Source organism: Dermochelys coriacea, chromosome 20 (assembly GCF_009764565.3).
Source record: "Dermochelys coriacea isolate rDerCor1 chromosome 20, rDerCor1.pri.v4, whole genome shotgun sequence".
NCBI classification, from domain to species: Eukaryota; Metazoa; Chordata; order Testudines; family Dermochelyidae; genus Dermochelys; species Dermochelys coriacea.
In genome coordinates this window covers 13,804,471-13,821,990 of record NC_050087.2, presented here as the reverse complement: position 1 = coordinate 13,821,990, position 17,520 = coordinate 13,804,471, and the positions used below count along the sequence as shown (strand labels likewise).

The 17,520-nt window shown below is 54.9% G+C and overlaps 1 protein-coding gene across 1 annotated transcript in view; it reads left to right on the top strand.

Moving 5' to 3' along the window:
* The first annotated feature begins 534 nt into the window (after window positions 1-534).
* The window catches only part of LOC119846030 (cAMP-dependent protein kinase catalytic subunit alpha-like), a 39,272-nt gene continuing 22,286 nt past the window's right edge, over window positions 535-17,520 (top strand). Inside the window, exon 1 of the mRNA XM_038379146.2 lies at window positions 535-916. Within this exon, the coding sequence (XP_038235074.1) occupies window positions 871-916 (46 nt within the window). The 5' untranslated portion in view covers window positions 535-870. The remainder of the gene's footprint in view (window positions 917-17,520) is intronic.

The following is a 17,520-nucleotide window of genomic DNA, read 5'->3' as shown; positions in this document are numbered from 1 at the left end:
CCCCTGGGCAGCACCCACAAATGAGTCACCCAGTGGACCCCTCCTCTGTAGGCTCCCCGTCAGCCTGAATGGTTCTGTCACTCCTACGCTCCCTGTCCCCATGTCCCCCCCACGATGCCTCCTAGCCCCACTTCCCTGTCCCCATACCACCCCAGAATGATTCCTCATCCCCATGCCCGACCCAGGGTGGTTCCTAGGCTTCCTCCCTTGTCCCCATAGCACCGCAGGGCGGTTCCTAGACCCCCTCCCCTGGCCACATGCCACCCACCCCCATGGGTCTATATCTCAGCCCCTCTCACCCTGCCCCCCTTCTTGTCTCCCCCGCCTTTAGCTCCCAGGCCCCGCCCCTTTCCTCCCACGGCCCCGCCTCTCACGTTCAACATTCTTTCGAACGCTGTCTGGCCCGACGTTCTAAATATAGAACGCTGCGACCTCAGCCCTCTGAGGCCAATCAGCGTCCGGGAGCGGGGCTAAACATGGCCGTCGGCCAATGAAAGCGGCCGACCGAGGTGGACGGGCCCAGTCAGGGTCGGGGCTACGTCGAGGGAGCGTCGCGCGTCACGGCAGTCGGCCAATGGTGCGGCGGGGTGCCCCGCTCGGCCAATCGGCGCCGGGCTCGGGCGGGCGGCTGGCGGCGGCGGCGGCCAATGGTGCGCCGGGCTGGGGCGGGGTCCGGAGCCCGAGGAGGAGGAGCCGCCGCCGCCGCCGCCGCGGGGGGAGGGGAGGCGACACCGGTCTCGGCGGCTCCGCCTGGCGGCGGGGGGGGGGGGATCGGGGCCTGGCCGGGCCCAGCCGAGCCTCCTGCGGGCAGCGGGCGCCGGAGGGAGCAGCGGGAGCCGCAGCCGGCCCCGCCCGGGCCCCAGCGCCGCGATGGGCAACGCGGCCACGGCCAAGAAGGGCGGCGAGCTGGAGAGCGGTGAGTGCGGGGAGATCGCGGCCCCGGGGGGCCGAGTGAGGGGAGCGCGGGGCCCTGGGGCGGTGCGGGGCCCGGCGGGGGGCCCCGGGGCTGGTGGGGGGCCCGGCGGAGGGAGCGGGGCCCCGAGGGGATGGGGGAGCGCGGGGCCCCGGGGCTGGTGGGGGGCCGGTCGGGGAGCGCAGGGCCCTGGGGCGGGTGGAGGGATTGGGGCCCCGCGGGGAGTGGGGGGCCGGCCGGCCGGGGCGTGCAGAGGGATCGGGGGTGAGGCGGGGGGCGCGGTGAAGGCGGGACCCGCCCTGCGTTAGGAGCGACCAGGCCCGGGGTCGTGGGGGCTGCGGGGAGCTGCCCGGGCCTGGGGGAGCGGGGCTGGAGAAGGGAGGGCTGGGCCCGGTGAGCCCCGGCCGGGTGAGCGTGCCGAGGTCAGGCACCCCCCGCCCCCTTCACCTGCCTGGGACACCCAGCAGCTCTGTGCCGCCCTGGCTGCATCTCCCCCCCCCCCCCCCAGCCCGTAGCCTAGAGCCTCTGCCGTCCCTGTGCCCCCTGCCCGGTCCCCCTCTGTGCCCCACGCTGCTGCTCTTTGCTGCTGCCGCCTGCGCCCCACCTACCGACCGCACCTCATCGTGTGTCTGGGACACCCCTCTCCATTCACGCCTCAGGTGTCTCTTTCTGGTTCTAGGTCCCAGGGGAGGCCAGGTGGGGGCTGTGGGGACCCTAGGGCAGTGGTTCTCAACCTGTGGTCTGCGGACCCCTGGGGCTCCGCAGACTGTCTAAAATTTCCAAAGGGGCCAGCACGGCCATTCAGTCATGTTTAGGGGTCTGCAAATGAAAAAAGGTTGACTGCTGCCCTGGAGCATTGCACCCTGATCTCTCCAACCAGGTGTTGGACGCATTTGCAGGGGTGGTTTTGTTGGGGTCCTCCGTTGTCCTTCACCTTCCCACTCCTACACATCCCCTCGTAACTGCTGTGTCCCATTCTCTTCCCCCCTCACCCACCTCCCCCTCCAGCCATGAGCTGAGAACAGTTACCTGATCCCTTTGCATTGCCTGGATAGAAGTCCCACTGCCTGCATCCTGTCCGGCCGGTTCAGGGAGCACCAGCCCTGGGGGTCGTGGGTCTCCGCTCCCCAAAATTTGCTAGTAAATGAATGTTTGCCGATCGGAGGCTGGTGCTGTAAAGGGAGAGGTGCAGCTGGCAGTATAAAATGGGATCATCCAGTGGCGTCTGACATCTCTATGGGTGCTCTCACTGCTCCGCTTGCTAGATCTCTGTTCCTGTTCCACTCTGTGAAGCAGCATGGGGCTCAGGGTGGGAGGAGGAATTGGCCATAGACTGCTGGCTGGCTTCATGCTTTTATTGTCTGCTGGAGAATATGCTTCAGCCCTCAGAATATACCTAACTGGTCTAAGTCTCAAAATATTTTGTCTAAAGTGGATGGGGGGAGTGACCCCAAGCCTCTGGGTCATCATCTCCCTGCCGCTCTCATGTGAGGTGGGAGCAGGGTCCTGGCAGGGAAAAGGCTGGGAGTTGATGACTCCAGAGGGGCACAAAGGAGTTAGATCTTGTTTTCTCATGATGTCCAGTTGCTGGTCACTTCACTGAGAGCCTCAAGTACCAAATGTGCATTGAAACTAACTTGCTTTTATTGTGATCGCTCTTAGGCAGGTGTGACAGGCTGCACTCAGGCGCTGACAATAGAGAGCTGGCTCTTTTAAAAACAAAGGAAGGGTCCAGAGCTCAGGACAGACAGACAAATGCGCCCCTGTGGAAGATGCAGGGTGGAGCTCAAAGTTGCGTTGCTCAGAGAGACTCTTCTGAACCCTCGGCTGGATAAGGAGATGAGCCAATCGGACAGATCCCGGGGATAGCTTGTCTAGCAGCAGGGCAGAGTGCTGGTGCTGAGGCTGGTAGCATCATCGCTTTGCCGGCAGCTGAATCCCAGCACCCCAGTCTGTGGGGCTGCGTAGCCAGAGCCGAGGCAGCCCAAGCTGTTGCCAGGAGGGAGCTCAGGAAAGAGTAAAAGGTTCTGTAAAAATGAACGTCGGTGCTGTGATTTTTCCTAAGGATGAAAATGATCTATTGAAATCGAGCCTCACAGGGACTTTTATTAGGCAGTTAGCTCTGTCTGAGAGCCTCCCTGCTAGGTTTGTGCCACAGGGGAATCTCCTTTCACGCACACAGGGTTTGCCATGCCATTGATCTGTCTGGTTGTGTGCTCTTCCAGGAGACTGTTGGCTAGTGTGGCCTCCCTGGATCTGAGCAATGGGCCTATCTAACACTGGCTTCCCTGCCACACTAAACCAATGGCTCATGCAGCCCGATATTTCCTCAAACCCTGCTCCCATCCCAGATGGAACCAGTCCCGGTCTCCCCTCCTTCCCCCATATAGGCACACTTCCTGCTATGCCAGATCCAACCAAAGGGCCCATCTAGCCTGGTGTCCGCCCCCCCTCTGCAGTACCAAATCCATCTAACTGGCGTTCCTGCCTCACTGGGTCAGACCAATCTCTTCTCCCCCCCCATCCTGCCATGTCGAATCAGACCATTGGGGCCATCTAGCCCCTTATCCAACCTTCAAATGAGTCCAATAGGTGATGTCTTTGAGGAGGCAAATACGCAGTAGACCACTGTCCCATGCACACACACCCCTCCCCCGCCGCCGCCCTTCCTGGTGACTATATCTGTAGGGCAGTAGCACGTCGCAGCCTTGACCAGGGCCCCCTTATGCTAGGAGCTTTGCACAACCATATAATAATCCCTGGCACTTCAACAGCTCTGTCCTTTCATAGATCTCAATGCGCTTTACAAAGGAGGTCAGATGGGGAAACTGAGGCACGGGCAGAGGAAGCGACTTGCCCACAGTTACCCAGCAGGCCAGTGGCAGAGCCGGGAATAGACCCCAGATGTCTTGAGCCCCAGCGCAGTGCTTTACCCACTAGGCAGTATCTGTAACACTAGAGTCCTGTACAAACAGACATACTCTGCCGTTGGGTGTAGCCAAGACTTTGGGCGCTGGAGTGGAGCCCCAGTTACTGGCCAATAGAGAGTAATCCTGCAGCTGGGATGGAATCTGGTGCCCACCTGCCGTGTCTTGCTGTCATCAGTCCCACACGAGCCACTTGCGCTCTGCTGTGCCAGGAAGGTGGGTCTCCTTTGGCTGGGACCCTTGTTTGGGGGCTGGTGATTTCAGGACCTACCTTCCCCGAGGCTCACTGGGCTCCTCCATTTTCCAGGGGTCGGGGTGGTCGGAAGGCTGGAGGGGCCATGGAATGGTTGCATCTTGCCAAGCCCTTGTGAGGAGAAGAGGGCATCTGTTGCGATCAGACCCGGAGCCGTCACCGTGCCGGCAGCATCTGTCCGTATTAGGCCCCAGTGTGTGTAGGAGTGGGGGGGTCAGTGGCAGTTCACAAACGGGGAAGGAGGTTGGGGAAGACTGCGGTTCCCAGGTGCAGTGATTTGCCTGAGGTCAAAGAGCAAGTTGGTGGCAAAGGCCAGTCCCAGTTGGCTCCCAGTTCTGCCCTTCTCTAACCCTTGGACCCCACTGCCCTCCTGTGGCTGGGAACAGAACCCAGGAGTTCTGACCTTCCGCCTCATGCCCTGCTCTAACCCACTAGACCCTACTCTGTGCCCAGCAGTGACTTTTGAACTGTGGTAGCACCATGCTGAGATCAGTCCCAGGTAATGCACAGGTGCAGTGAGAGGCCGTCCCTGCGCCAGGAGCTTGCAGCCTGAATAGACCAAGATGGGCAAAAGGTTGAGAAAAAGGAAGTATCATTCACCTTTTCCTGATGGGGAATTGAGGCATGGATACAACCCAGAGGTCCTGATTCCAGCCTCTCCCCTCTAGACCTCACCCCCTTCTCAGAGCTGGGGAAAGAACCCAGGCATCCTGGTTCCCAGCCCTTCCTGCTCCAACCACCAGACCTCCCTCTCAGAACTGGAGAGAGAACCCAGAGTCCTCGTGACTCCTGTTCCTCCACCTTAGCCACAAAATAACCCTGATGGCGTGGCAGAGGCTCAGATCAGGGGAGCTTGATTGAGACCCACCCTCCCATCCCTTTAACTGGCGTTCGGAGCTCTGCTGGCTTTTCCTGCCTTGGCAGCACTGAAGCCTAGCGGCGGTTCTGTGCATTGTGGAGCTACCGTGATCACCTTTACGTTCAGAGCCTGCAGGAAGTGTGTGTGAGAGAGAGAGACCTACCCTTGGTTCAGCAGCGTCTTGGCCTCTGGCAGAAGCAGCACCATCAAAATGCCTGTGACTAATCCCACGGGTGATGTTCTATGAATGGGACAGAGAAAGTATATGGGGTGCTTCTGCGTAGGGTGTTGATATGGCCCTAATTACTGTAGTATCTGTGCACCTCACATGTGAGTACAGTTACCTGCACAGCATCTGTGTGGAAGGGGTAGTGCTGTTCTCCCTGCTTTATTGGCACCATCCTAGGAGGATTTTGGAGATATTACAAAATGTCCTGTCCCAAAATTGGAGTTCAAAGTCAAACTCTTTGCGCGCTGTCCATCCGAAAGCCAGCCTGGTAGCAGGTCAGCTGGAATGCTTAGCCTTCATTTTGACCTTTTAATGTTTTTTGTTACCTTTTCAGTATAAATTCCCTCAGCTGGTGAAATGACATGGTTTTGAAGTAACGTGGAGCCGTTCAGAAATGTCGGAGCAGGGCGTTTGGGCAACTTGGAAACGGTTTCCCAATGATTAACAAATGGGGATATTTGTCCACCCTCCCCATCCTGCAAACAGCTCCGGCTTGGGCCAATTTTCACTTTCTGAGGGGAAAAGATTTTCATCAAAAAATTCCCTCCCTCCCTCCCTCCCTCCCTGAACCTCTACCTCCTCGCTGGGATTCAGAGCCCGGCTCCAGCCCAAATGTCTACAGTGCAATTTTTAGCCCCTGAGCCAGCTGACTTCGACCAGCTGCGGCTGAGCCACACGTCTTTTACTGCAGTGTAGACACGCCCTCAGGGAGTCTGGCGGGAGCTGAGATTTAAACCCAGGTCAGCCAGGTTAAGCGCTCTAACCACTGGACCACCCTTCCTGTCTCAACCTACCTGGTGAGGCACAAACATTTGCCAGAATGGCAGCAAATTGAAAACTGAGCAAAGGGGATGTCCTGTTGTGCTTTTAACCTGTGGAACTCACTGCCACATGACTGTCATACCATCTTGTCTTTCTGAGAGAGACCAGGATTCAGAACCCAACAAGACATTTAGGTGGACAGAGTGATAACAGTGAGGGGTAAGAAAACTAACCAAGGTGGCTGGAAAGGCTATTGACCTTCCCTCTTTGGAGAATGAGCCGCCCTCTGACAGAGGCAAGGAGGCATCTCCCTTCTGACAAGTGATCTCATCTCAACAGGGGTCTTGCACCTTCTTCAAAGCAGCTGGTGCTGGCAGCTGTCAGAAGATCCTGGGCTAGATGGACCCTGAGTCTGACCCAGTCCCTGTGGTTTAAAGACTCTCCATGTAATGAAGGTCGATTAATCTCTCCCCTGGCTGAGCTGACCCCTGGCCTGCCTTGCTAACCTACCCTGTGAGCACAGGTGTTCCTCGCTTCCTCCTTGTGACAGACAAAAAAGAAAAGGTGAAGTTGAGAAGCAGAAGGGCTAGGACGAAGCCTCGATGGGTCGGAGATTCCCCCCTAAGACAGAGCACGCTGGGATTACTGTGTGGCGAACGGTGACCTTGGCACGAGCTGGATGCTCCCCTCAGCACCCGTGGGCAATGGCCCGTGCCACAGCTGTGGGGCCACAGTCGGCTGCTGTCTTGGGCCTGGTGGGACTAAAAACAAAGTTAAGCATTGGAGATAAAGAGCCGGCTCCCTGGCTGGTGCAAATCACCCTCGGTCCATTGGAGTCAATGGGGCCAGATCCTCGGCTGGTGTAAGGCAGTTTTCAAGTCAATACAGCCATGCTGATTCACGCTAGCTGCGCCTCCGGCCCACTGATTCGGTGAAAGCACCATCTGAGCTTTTTATGTTGTTTTATATCCATTTTCTGGGAGGAACTGGGGCTCTGATCCTGCAAGGGCACAGGGGCATAAATCTCCTCCAATGAGTAAAGCTCCGCATGTGGCATAAGGGTTTGCAGAGTCAGGCTGTGGGCAGTGCCACTCTGGATTGCCCAGTATACCACTGTGCACATGCCAGTCGCCTATCTCCCAGCTGGCTCAGAGGCAGGTGCAGTCACCCCTTAGTGGCTCTCTCTGAGTTTAGCCTCTGCCCTGCTGGGATTAGGGGGTTCCAGTGTCCATCGAGATGCCAGGTTGGGGAGGGGGGTGATTTGTCCGTCTCCCCCACCAGGGGTAGCCAGCGTCCCAAGAGAACTGAGCAGCATCTGCTGAAAATGTCTGTTTCCTGCCGCCGCTGCTCAGTTTCGCCTGGCAGCCAGGTCTGCAGCAGAAGCCTGGCTCTAACCAGCTCCCGGTGGAGGGGGCGGGCAGTGGTGAGGCGGTGATTGTGGGGTGCCCTGTGCCGGGGCAGACGGGCTGTGGCACTGCCAGGTGTGGGTTTCTTTGCACTGGGCTTGGAGGTCAGTTCCCAGGCTGGTTTCTGACCGGTGGGCCCTGTTTTGTTGGATGTGCGGGGTCAGGCTGCCGGGATGATGATGGCTTTAAGGGAAGATATTAACCGATGTGGTTTAGTGCTTAGATTGGGATCTTTGGTTGGAAAGGACACAGGGTCTTCCCAAGATGAGGCAGGATCGGCTCTGCTTACACGTGGAGAAACTGAGACGAAGGTGAAGTGACTTGCCTAGATTTGGAAGAGAATTCAGGAGTCGGGACTCCTTGTCCCCCCTGCTCTGTCCCACTAGATCCAGAGCTGGGGATAGAACCCAGGAGTCCTGAATTTCCCCCTTTGAGTTCAGCACTGCTCACCACAGCTGAGAAATGGCTACTGCCTTTCCTGACACTGCCGTGCTCCCTGTGGAGCCCCCTGCATCACGCCAGGCTCTTCTCCTTTGCATCTCCACAGGGCTGGCAGGGTCCTTCCCGTGGCAAACAAGCTCTCGGCAGCCACATCATAGTGTGAATCCGGGAGGCATCTGCCATGTGGCCATGTCTTTCTGCCCAGAGCAGTTTACCCCGCTGAGAGCCTTGCTGTGCTGGTTGCAGGCCTTAGCCTGCAGGGGGCGCCTTGGGATCAGAAACTCGCAAATGGGGAAATCTGCTGGAGCCTCAGCGTTGGGCTCGCCTGAGGCAGCCTCCTCTGGGGTTGGCACAGTGGAACTTTCACCCCCCGATCACCCATAGAGCGATGCCCAGAGAGCTGATCTGCCAGTGTGCGTATGTTCCTGCCATCGGCTGGCTCCCACCGAGAGATCCCCCGGGGAGACGGGCCTTTCCTCTTGCAAGTTCATTATTAAATGTGCTTGGGACACGGTGCCGCCCTTCCATATTTTGATTTTAAAAAGACACCTGTCCAAGGTTCTAGGCCGTACGACACCATCAACACTACAGCTTCCAACCCGGCCGCGCTACATGATCTGTCCAGCCAGAACTGAGCCCGGCAGCCGCTGCCGGGGCTCCCTTCTGCCCTTTCATCTAGGAAGCAAACCCTTAGCCCTCTCCCTGCTGGGGTTGCTGCTGGTCCAGGTTGCCCCCTTTTTTGAAGTAGCTGTCCTGGGAAATCGGTCCAGTATGCAGAGCCAGCTGGCCAGTTTTATGGGCTCAGGTCATACCGGGTGTCCCATTTCTTGTACCTCAGAGGTGGCCATCCCACTCCCCAGACCCTCTTATGTGTGTGGGGGGGTGACTCTCACCTTCCCTGACGATCACTGGGGTGGGGAGCACGTTCCAAGGTCTTGGTGACATAGAAGAGAACTCCCTGCCAGCCACCCCCTTCCTCATAGCTTGGGTGCGCTACTGCCGGCAGCTGTGGAGTATGGCGTCGGGGAGGACCACACAGGAAGGCTGGGTCCAGGCCATGGAGGGCTTTATAGGCCATAAGCAACACTGTAAACATCAGCTGGAGATCTTAGGAGCTCAGACCTAGGGGCAGATCTGGCACAAAGTGACTCTGATTTCTAGCCTTTCGTTAAGGATTGAATAGGGTGTGTGGGGGAAGCTTCTTTCCTAGAGAAGTGCATTCTGGGCACATGTGGGGGACGTATGGGGAGGCCTTGGGGCCCTTGAGGGGAGGTGGTCTGCAATCCTTGCAATGTTTGATGCATGTTGGAGGAGACTGGGTGGGGGGAGGTCTTCGCTGCCTGCATTGTCCCTGTTCTGGGTTAAATGGGGGACCATCTGCAGCTCTTGATGGGGTGTCTGTATGTAGTGGAGAACCCGGAGGGCTTGCTGCTTGGCTGTGTGCTGGTGGGATGGGGTGGGTGATCTGGCTCAGATCCGTTGAGGGGCTGTCTCTGCGACAGCGTTGATTTGGTCGAGCCCGTGTGTGTGGCTAGGACTCCTCGAAGCACCTCCCGTGGCTCTGAGCGCTGCAGTAAACTGAGCCGCTGGATGGATTTTCCCAGTGACCTGTGGGGGAGCTCGTCCATCCTCTCTGGCCACCTGGAGGGGACGGGGGAATCGTGGGAAGCCGTTGGCGGACTAGTGGCACTCGAGGGAGGTTGGTCTTTGTCTACACTAAAGAGCAGTTGTCTTAGCAGCTGACAAGTTGGGCTAACTCACGCTGTAGCCCGTAGCGTCTCTCGGGCCAGCTGACTTGTGGGTGGACTGGAGGCGACTCGAGTTAAGGGCTGCACTTGAGTTAACGGTGCAGTGAAGATCAGCCCTGAGCATGTATCTAAGCTGTCCCCATCTTGGAGCAGTTGCTTTCAGCTGGGCAAACTGGGCATAGCTCAAAGATGCTTGCATTGAACAACAGTGCGAGGGCGGTGGGTGCTTGTCTCCTCCCCTTTGGCTGCCTGAGGGTGCGGCTGACCTGGGAGTCGCTCTGCCTGGGGTGGCAATTGGACAATCTGCCCCCTCGGTGTGGTGCGGGATTAGTATGTAAACGGCTGCCCACCCTACTCTGGCTTTGCTGGGATGAATCAGAGTCTGTGTGAGCCTTGAGGCGGTTGCTGGCTTTGGGCAAACTGAGCCACCAGGGCCTCTCACCTCTCGGGACATGCCTGAGTGAGTCCCAGGAGGGATCAAACTGGCGACCCCTCCCCTTTCCCTGGATTGCATCTTCCCCCTGCACCCTCTTGCTTCCTTGCTGTGAGCTGCTGACCTGGGTTCCCCTGTAGCAGTTGCAGTATCATAGAATCATAGAATCATAGAATATCAGGGTTGGAAGGGACCCCAGAAGGTCATCTAGTCCAACCCCCTGCTCAAAGCAGGACCAAGTCCCAGTTAAATCATCCAAACAGAGGATGACAGAGTATAACAGAGGATGGGAGGGAGTGGGCCTAGGAATTTAGGACAGGAAGTGAAGATGAGGGAATCCCAGTTGAACTGTGGTGGGTATTTCAGGGAGGCAGAATGGAATCATGCCAGGGTTCAACTCTGACTCTTGAGTGACAAGGAAAAGTTGAGGAGATCTCTGGAGAGGCAGCTAGGGCAGAAAATCACAAAAGAAGTTAAGGGAAAACGGGGCTTTTGCAAATCTCAGGAGTAAAATAGGTAAGTAGCAGAGGTGCATTGTCTCGTTGATGGATAGGGAGATAAAATTAATGATCTTAAAATGATTAAGAGCTGCTGAGCTGCTTTTTCTTTAATGCTGTTAAACGAGATGGGGATAAAACATGTATGGAGAATAAGGAAATGCATTATCCTTCTGTCTAAAGGCCTTTTCTGGCTCCAGTTATTATAGTATCCGAGCTCCTCACAACTCGTAATATATTTTCCCTCTAACCCTCCCGGTGAGGCAAGGAAGTGCTATCATCCCCCTCTGTAGCATGGGGAAATTGAGGCACAGACTAAGTGACTTGCCCAAGGTTAGTCTGAAGTAGAGTAGGGAATTGAGCCAGGATCTCCCAAGTCCCAGGCTAGTGCACTAACCATTGCACCAGCCTCCCTCTATGACACAAAAGATCTGGTTAAATAAAACTTGAGGGGTAAGTGGATGCTAGAGAGAGAACTCGGCCGGCTTGGGGGAAACACTCGTTTCTTGGAGGGATTTGGTTGAGAGGCAGGGGAAGAATGCCAGCCTGGCACCGACCTTCCTGAGGCAGAGAGCAGCGATTGCCCTCTGGCAAACCTGCATCCCGTGAGATTGCTGCTGCCATCTCTCTGACAGCAATGGCCTCTCCATCGGTAGGACAAACACAAACACACCGTCTGGAGGGGACGGGGAAGGATTTTTTTTATGCCACGTGCTGCCCCTGCCCCGAACTGCAGCCCGTGAGGTTTATGTGGCTTCCAAGGGGTGTCTGCTTGCCCCTTCGTATTGCTCTGATTTTCCTCTGCTTTAAATCTGTCGCCCTCCCAGGCCTGTGCAGGGGCAGATCCCCTGGCCTCGGCCTTCCAGCCCCCATGGGGCCAAGCCCTAGCGCCCACCCCCCATTGGCTCCCCTGGCCTGCCCCCCATCTATGGAATCCCAGAGGGCTCAGATCCTGGGTGCTCCCACCCTCGTGCCCCAGCTACGGCTCCCTGGCGGGGTCAGTCTGCCCCCCGCTTGGCAGGGCGCCGGGGGCCCTGGCTGAGAGCAAGTGCCTCTCTCGCCCCCTGCAGCGGCAGGCCCAGGGCCCGGGGGGATTGGCCCTGCCGAGGAGCCGTAGGCCGAGCGCAGAGGAGGCCACATGCTGGGCCAGCAAGATGGAGGCTGGAGGTGAGCCGGGGTGGGAGTGAAGGTCCTGGCGGGGGGTGGGCGGGATGGGGAATGGACACAGGGCCTTTCCCCTCTAGGGGTGCTGGTTATTCCCCTGCCCCGGGCCCTGTTCTGCCCCAGAGGATTTGGGTCACTTCTGCTGGCCCCCAATAGGGGTCACTCGTCCTCTGTGGTGGCAGGTCAGGGCTGGCCCGAGGTCCCCTGTGATGCCCCATTCACCGGCCCCTGGAAAGGGTTTGGGTCTCGGGTCAGTGCGAGTGGCATGGATGTCCAGTGTCACCACCCCATGGGCACTGACTGGGCCCCTGGCTGGCAGAGAGACCAAGGATTGGATGGGCCCTGGGGACCGAGCCCCCATCTGTGTGCGGGGGGTGGGTGGGATGCCTTCCTGCCCCTGTTTTAGGGGGGACCCAGACGCCTCGTTCTCCATGGCTGGGCATCAGGCCCCAATCCCAGCACTAAATCCACTAAATTAAAAGAAGGAAAATTCGTGGGTTTGAATTAAAAAAATTGGAATTGGTGGTTGCCATGGGAACATGCTTTCATCTCCAGCCTAGGGCTGTGGGAGGAGCCTCCCAGAAAGGGGTGGGGCCTTGATTTTGAATTTCTTGATGGAGGGTGGTGAGTCTTCAAATGAATTTTGTGGCTTGGGATGTGTCGGGGACATGGCTGGGGTGGGGCAGGAATGGTCTCTTTTTTCCTCAAGTGATCTGAACGGGGATCTTGAGGGCAGTCCCTTCCCATGGGATTGTGAAAGGCCGGTGATCAGTATTGGGGGTGGGAAGGCGTGTGTGGACCGATCTAGGGGTTTGTATGGCTCCCATTGATGTAGGATCTGAGCCCCTCATGGTCATTAACAGACTCGATCTTCGCAGTGAGGCAAGAGAGTATTATCCCTATTTCACAGATCTGGATGCTGAAGCACGGAGCAGGGTGGGGGAAGTGACTCTCCCAAGGTCACACAAGGAGTTGCAGGCAGAGCTGGGCATTGAACTTTGGTCTCTTGAGTCACAATCCAGGTCCCATCCTCCCTGGACTCAACCACCCCCAGCTGCTTCTTCCTCAGGGCTGAGCAGGCTGCAAGGGGAAGTGTATGAGATGTGTGGAGTCAGGGGCAGGACCAAGGAACAGACTGATTTTGGGGGGGGGTGGACAGAAGGGGAAAAGGGACAAGAGACTGAATCATCTAGAGGAGATGAGTGCAGCTCTCAGTTATGTTGCTGCCCTGAGGGGTTTGCTTCATGATCTGGTCTCCGTTAGTAAATATCAAAACTGTGGGTTCAAATTCTTTTGTGGCACCTGTGTAACTCTGCCGGGGGTACCCCCATCACCCTGGTACCTTGGGGGTTACTCCAGCATGACCTGTGGGAGAATATGTCCCCCATAACTAATCCAGTGTGAGAGTTCTGATTTCTGGGACGGTCGTTTAGTTCTCAGCAGGGGTGATGTTATAGCAAACCCTGTCCTGGTGAGGTTTGAACCCAGGATCCTCAGTGTTCAAGTGAGGTCCTCTACCACGTCACCTGAAAGGGGGATTTCTGTTAGCTGGCAGTACTAGTAAGCTGTCATCCTCTATGGGGGCCACATGCTAGATGTGATACCCTTTTCACAAGCAGTTTATGCTATTACTTAAGATCATTTTTCCAGCCCCAGTGTAAGAGGATTCTGGCTCCTCCGTCTCTTGAGACAGGCGGGCTGAGGAAATTCAAGGGACACTGTCAACATAAAACTGAAATAAATGTGTCCTACTGTCTAAAAATGTTACCGATGTTCACAGTTGATGCTGTTTGGTTAATGTTCTCTTGCATCTGACTGAGCATGGGACAGGGAAATTCACCTGGCCAGTTGCACAATCTGTTTCTAGCCTTTCACCATCGAACTGCGTCCCATTCTGGTGTCTGTGCTTTAAATCAGATGGGGGGTAGAGTGTACTCAGAAAAGATCTACTAGGTCTGAGTGAAAGAGCTAAGAGGCTCAATCTGTTCAGTCTAACAAAGAGAAGGTGGCTTGATCACTATCTATAAATGCACTAGGAGAAGATTTCCGATAGCAGGGGCTCTTTCATCTGGAAGATGAAGGCAAGACAATTCATCAGTTGGAAGTTGATGCTTGACAAATACAAACTGGGAATAATAAAGAGCAAATTTTTAACAAGAAGTGGAATTGACTGTGGAAACAGCTTTCCAAGGGATGCAGTGAATCCTCCATCGCTTGGAGTCTTTAAATCCAGGTGAGATGTTTCTTTCTAAAAGATCTGCTCTTATTCCACTACAGTTTGTTGGGCTGGATGCAGGCGTGACTGGGTGGAACGTCCTGGCCTGGGTTATGCAGGAGGCCAGTCTAGAATGATGATGATGGATCATCAGCCATCCCTTCTGGCCTTAAACTCAGTGCACCCATGAATTATTTGAAGAACTGGGAAAATTTCCCCCCCAAAATTTCACACCGGTTTTGAAAAGTGGCTGGAGTCATGGCACGGCCCAGGCTGCCCAGGCCTGCCTTAATCCGATGGTTGGAGGGGTCGGAGCCTGGTTGATGCTCTGGCTCCAGCTGGTTTTAAAACTGGTTAGAATTTTTTGGGAGGGGTGAAGGAGGGGGCATTTCCCTATGGAGACAAGGCTGGGGTTGATTTAGACCTTGAATTAGGGGTTGTAAAAACAAGGTTGTTACACACCCCAAAGTTCCTAGAAATTAAGAAATTCCAAATTCCCCTGAAAACCAGACAGTGCGGCCTTGTGTATAGAGCACGGGGACTTGGGAGACTTGGGTTCTATTCCCAGCTATGACCGTTAGCAAGTCCCGTCCCCCTGTGCCTCAGTTTCCCCATCTGTAAAATGGGGCCTGTGATACTGAGCCTCCTTTATAAAGCACTTTGAGATCTGCGGATGAAAAGTGCTAATTAAGAGCTCAGTGTTACCTCAGACTTTTTATAGTGTGGGGGTGAGGAGATTTCCATGGGGCCCTCTGTTCCCATTGTGCCATTCCATCAAGCAGCTCCTCCTTCATGATCCGCTAATGTCCCAGAGCAGCGACAGCCAACATGGAAAAATAACCTGAACGTAGCAATTGCCAGGCTGGGTCAGCCCTGAGGTCCATGTAGCATCAGCAGTAGAGGCTGCAGAGGAAGGGTAAAGAACCCACAGTAGCGGAGGGGAGGAACTTTCCACCACCATAGGTCTCATCCTGATGTCTAGTAGTTCATCTTAAACTCTGAAGCACAAGGTTTAATATCCATTCCAGAATTATTGTTGTAATTTAAATTATAGCCCTGGATAGTCTTTATCCATGTGAATGTCCAGGCTGGTTTTGGTCTCAACTTCATGTGGTGGTGAGTTCCACAGGCTAATTGAAAAGTGTTTCTTCTTATTGGTTTTGAGTTCCCTACCTTTTAATTCTATTTGAGTGTCCCTTGGCTCTTGTGGGATGAGACAGGAAGACCAGAAGCTCCTGATCTCCCTTTTTCATCCCAATTATTATTTTATAGATACTTATTATGACCCCTCATATTGGTCTCCTTTCTAAAGGTAAACAATCCTTTCAATCTCTCCTCATAGGAGAGTTTGTCCAGGCCCTACATCATTCTCGTTGCCCTTCTCTGAACCTTCTGATTCTGCAGTATCCTCTTTGATTTGGGGTGACCCGTGCTGCAGACGTTATTTCAAATTCAGATTAAATCTTTAATGGGTTAATGCAGTTTAGTGGCTGCAAACAAGGAATCAGCACCAGCAGTTCAGGAGGTGTATCCATCTGCTGATCACAGTTCAGTTTAGTAATGTGGAGTGAGTTAAGTACAGTACCAGAAGTGAAACTGACTAGAACCTGAGTGAAATTGACCAGCTGTAGTGGGTGTTTTTCCCCCCATTTGTCTATACTGAACTACCTGCAAAGGCAATAAGTGTGGAGGGATTTATATTAAAAACAAGCTTTAAGTTTAATAAACCCAGGTGCTAGTAACACAAGAAGGAAACATAGTTTTTGCTGTAATATTTTTTTAAACCAGTAACGTCTCTCTAAATTCTCAAGCAAATGGTTTTTTTTGTACTGAATTTTCTTTTGAAATCCTGCAGCAAAATTGCTCTCTGCATTTGGTTTTTGAGGAACTCTTTTTTTGTAAATATACATGGTTTGGGTGCTGAAAATGAGTGCAGTTCTCTCCTGCATTGGCATGTTTGTGATGTGAGCATCCCAGCTGGCTTCCTGCGTTCCTTTTGGTTTGTCTTCACCTGGTTAAGAATTGGATGGATTTGTATTATTTGTATTACAGTAGCACGTGATGACCCGATCCGTGGCCCTCGGACACCTCGAAATACTCTCTACCCGAAAGAGCTTTGAATCTAAAGAGAGCAGACAGACAATGGAGGGATTTTAGCCCCATTTTACAGACAGGGAGCTGAGATGAAATGACTCAGCCAAGGTTGCGTGAAGTCGGTGTCCAAACTGGGAATGGAACCCAAATCTCCCGAATCCCAGTCCCTGCCTTTACCACAAGGCCGTCGGTCAGAAATCCCAAAGCCAGCCGAGACCACCGTGTACATGTCGTCTGGTGGTCTTCAACCTGTAGTTGGCAGACTCCTGGGGGTCTGCAGACCATGTCTAAGATTTCCAAGGGGTCTGCACCTCCATTTGAAATTGTTTAGGGGTTCGCAAATAAAAAAGGTTGAAAACCACTGGGCTAGTCTGACCTCCAGCATGGCACAGGCCATAGGACTTGCCCGTTTGACTTAGAGCAGATCTCTTAGAAAAGCATCCACATTTGTTTTGAAAATTGCCTGTGCTGGAGAATCCACCACAGCCCCTGGTAAACTGTGACAGAAAGCTTGCTGTAACTTAGGGAGTGGAGGATTCTGTGCAGAGCCTAGATCTATATTTCATGCTGTCTCTTGCCTCCCCTGCCCCCCCTTGATGTGTTACATCTTCCCTTTTCCCTGCGTGTTCACAGACCCAGCTGGCTGCTGTTGGGGGACCAGAAGCAGGGTTAAGGGGGGCAAGATGTATATGTTCTACACCTGCAACTGCTTGGGTGGGCTTCAGTTGTTTAAAGATCATGAATCTCTGTGGTGGCTTCTGAAGCGGGGTGACTTGCCTGCTAGGCCAAAATGAACCTATCTGGGTTAAATGGCCTGTACTGCCAGTGGTGCCTCCTTGGGTGCACAGGGCTTTTCAGGCAATGAACATTCAATGCTTCCCTGATGCGCCCATTTCTGGGGTGGAGCAGGGATGCCACTGCTGAAATGAATGACTAATAAGCTTCAGGCTGCCAGAGCAGACAAGCCCCTAGTTAGATCGGGTGTACCAAGTGGGGCTCTCACTGGTGCTGCCCCATGAGGCTGACTGCCCTGGGGTCACCATCTGTGGCCAGACCATGGTGCTCCGCTTGCTGAGGAGGGCAAAATGCCATCTGCTGTGTCCGTTTGTCCCTCCTGCTGCTGCTCGTTGCTGGCTGCAGGTAGATGATTTTTAATGAGCACGCTGGAATATTTTAAACCTTTTGTGCTGAGCCTGCGGGACCCGCCACCTGAGATGGCAGAGAATTCCCCTGGTCCTGCCAAAGCTGCACCTGCACAAGGCTAACCCTTTGGGCGCCACTCTCGCCAGCCTGTCAGATTGGCACGTTGGGGGGGGGAGCCCCTCGGGCATGCGGACTCAGCTACGTATCTGTTACCCCACCCCTATCAACTAGTTAATTCCCTCTGCTGGTGCCTTCGGACAGGACTGGCAATGGAATTGTTCTGACCTGAACAGCTTGAGCACCCCGGGTTCCATGGAAAGGGGTTTAGGCTCCAGCTCTGGAGGACGGGCACTGATGGCCTACTCCAGTCCCTTCCATGGAGAGTGGCTTCCAATCAACCCCCTTTTAGGCTTTATAGTGATGGGGGGAGCTCCAG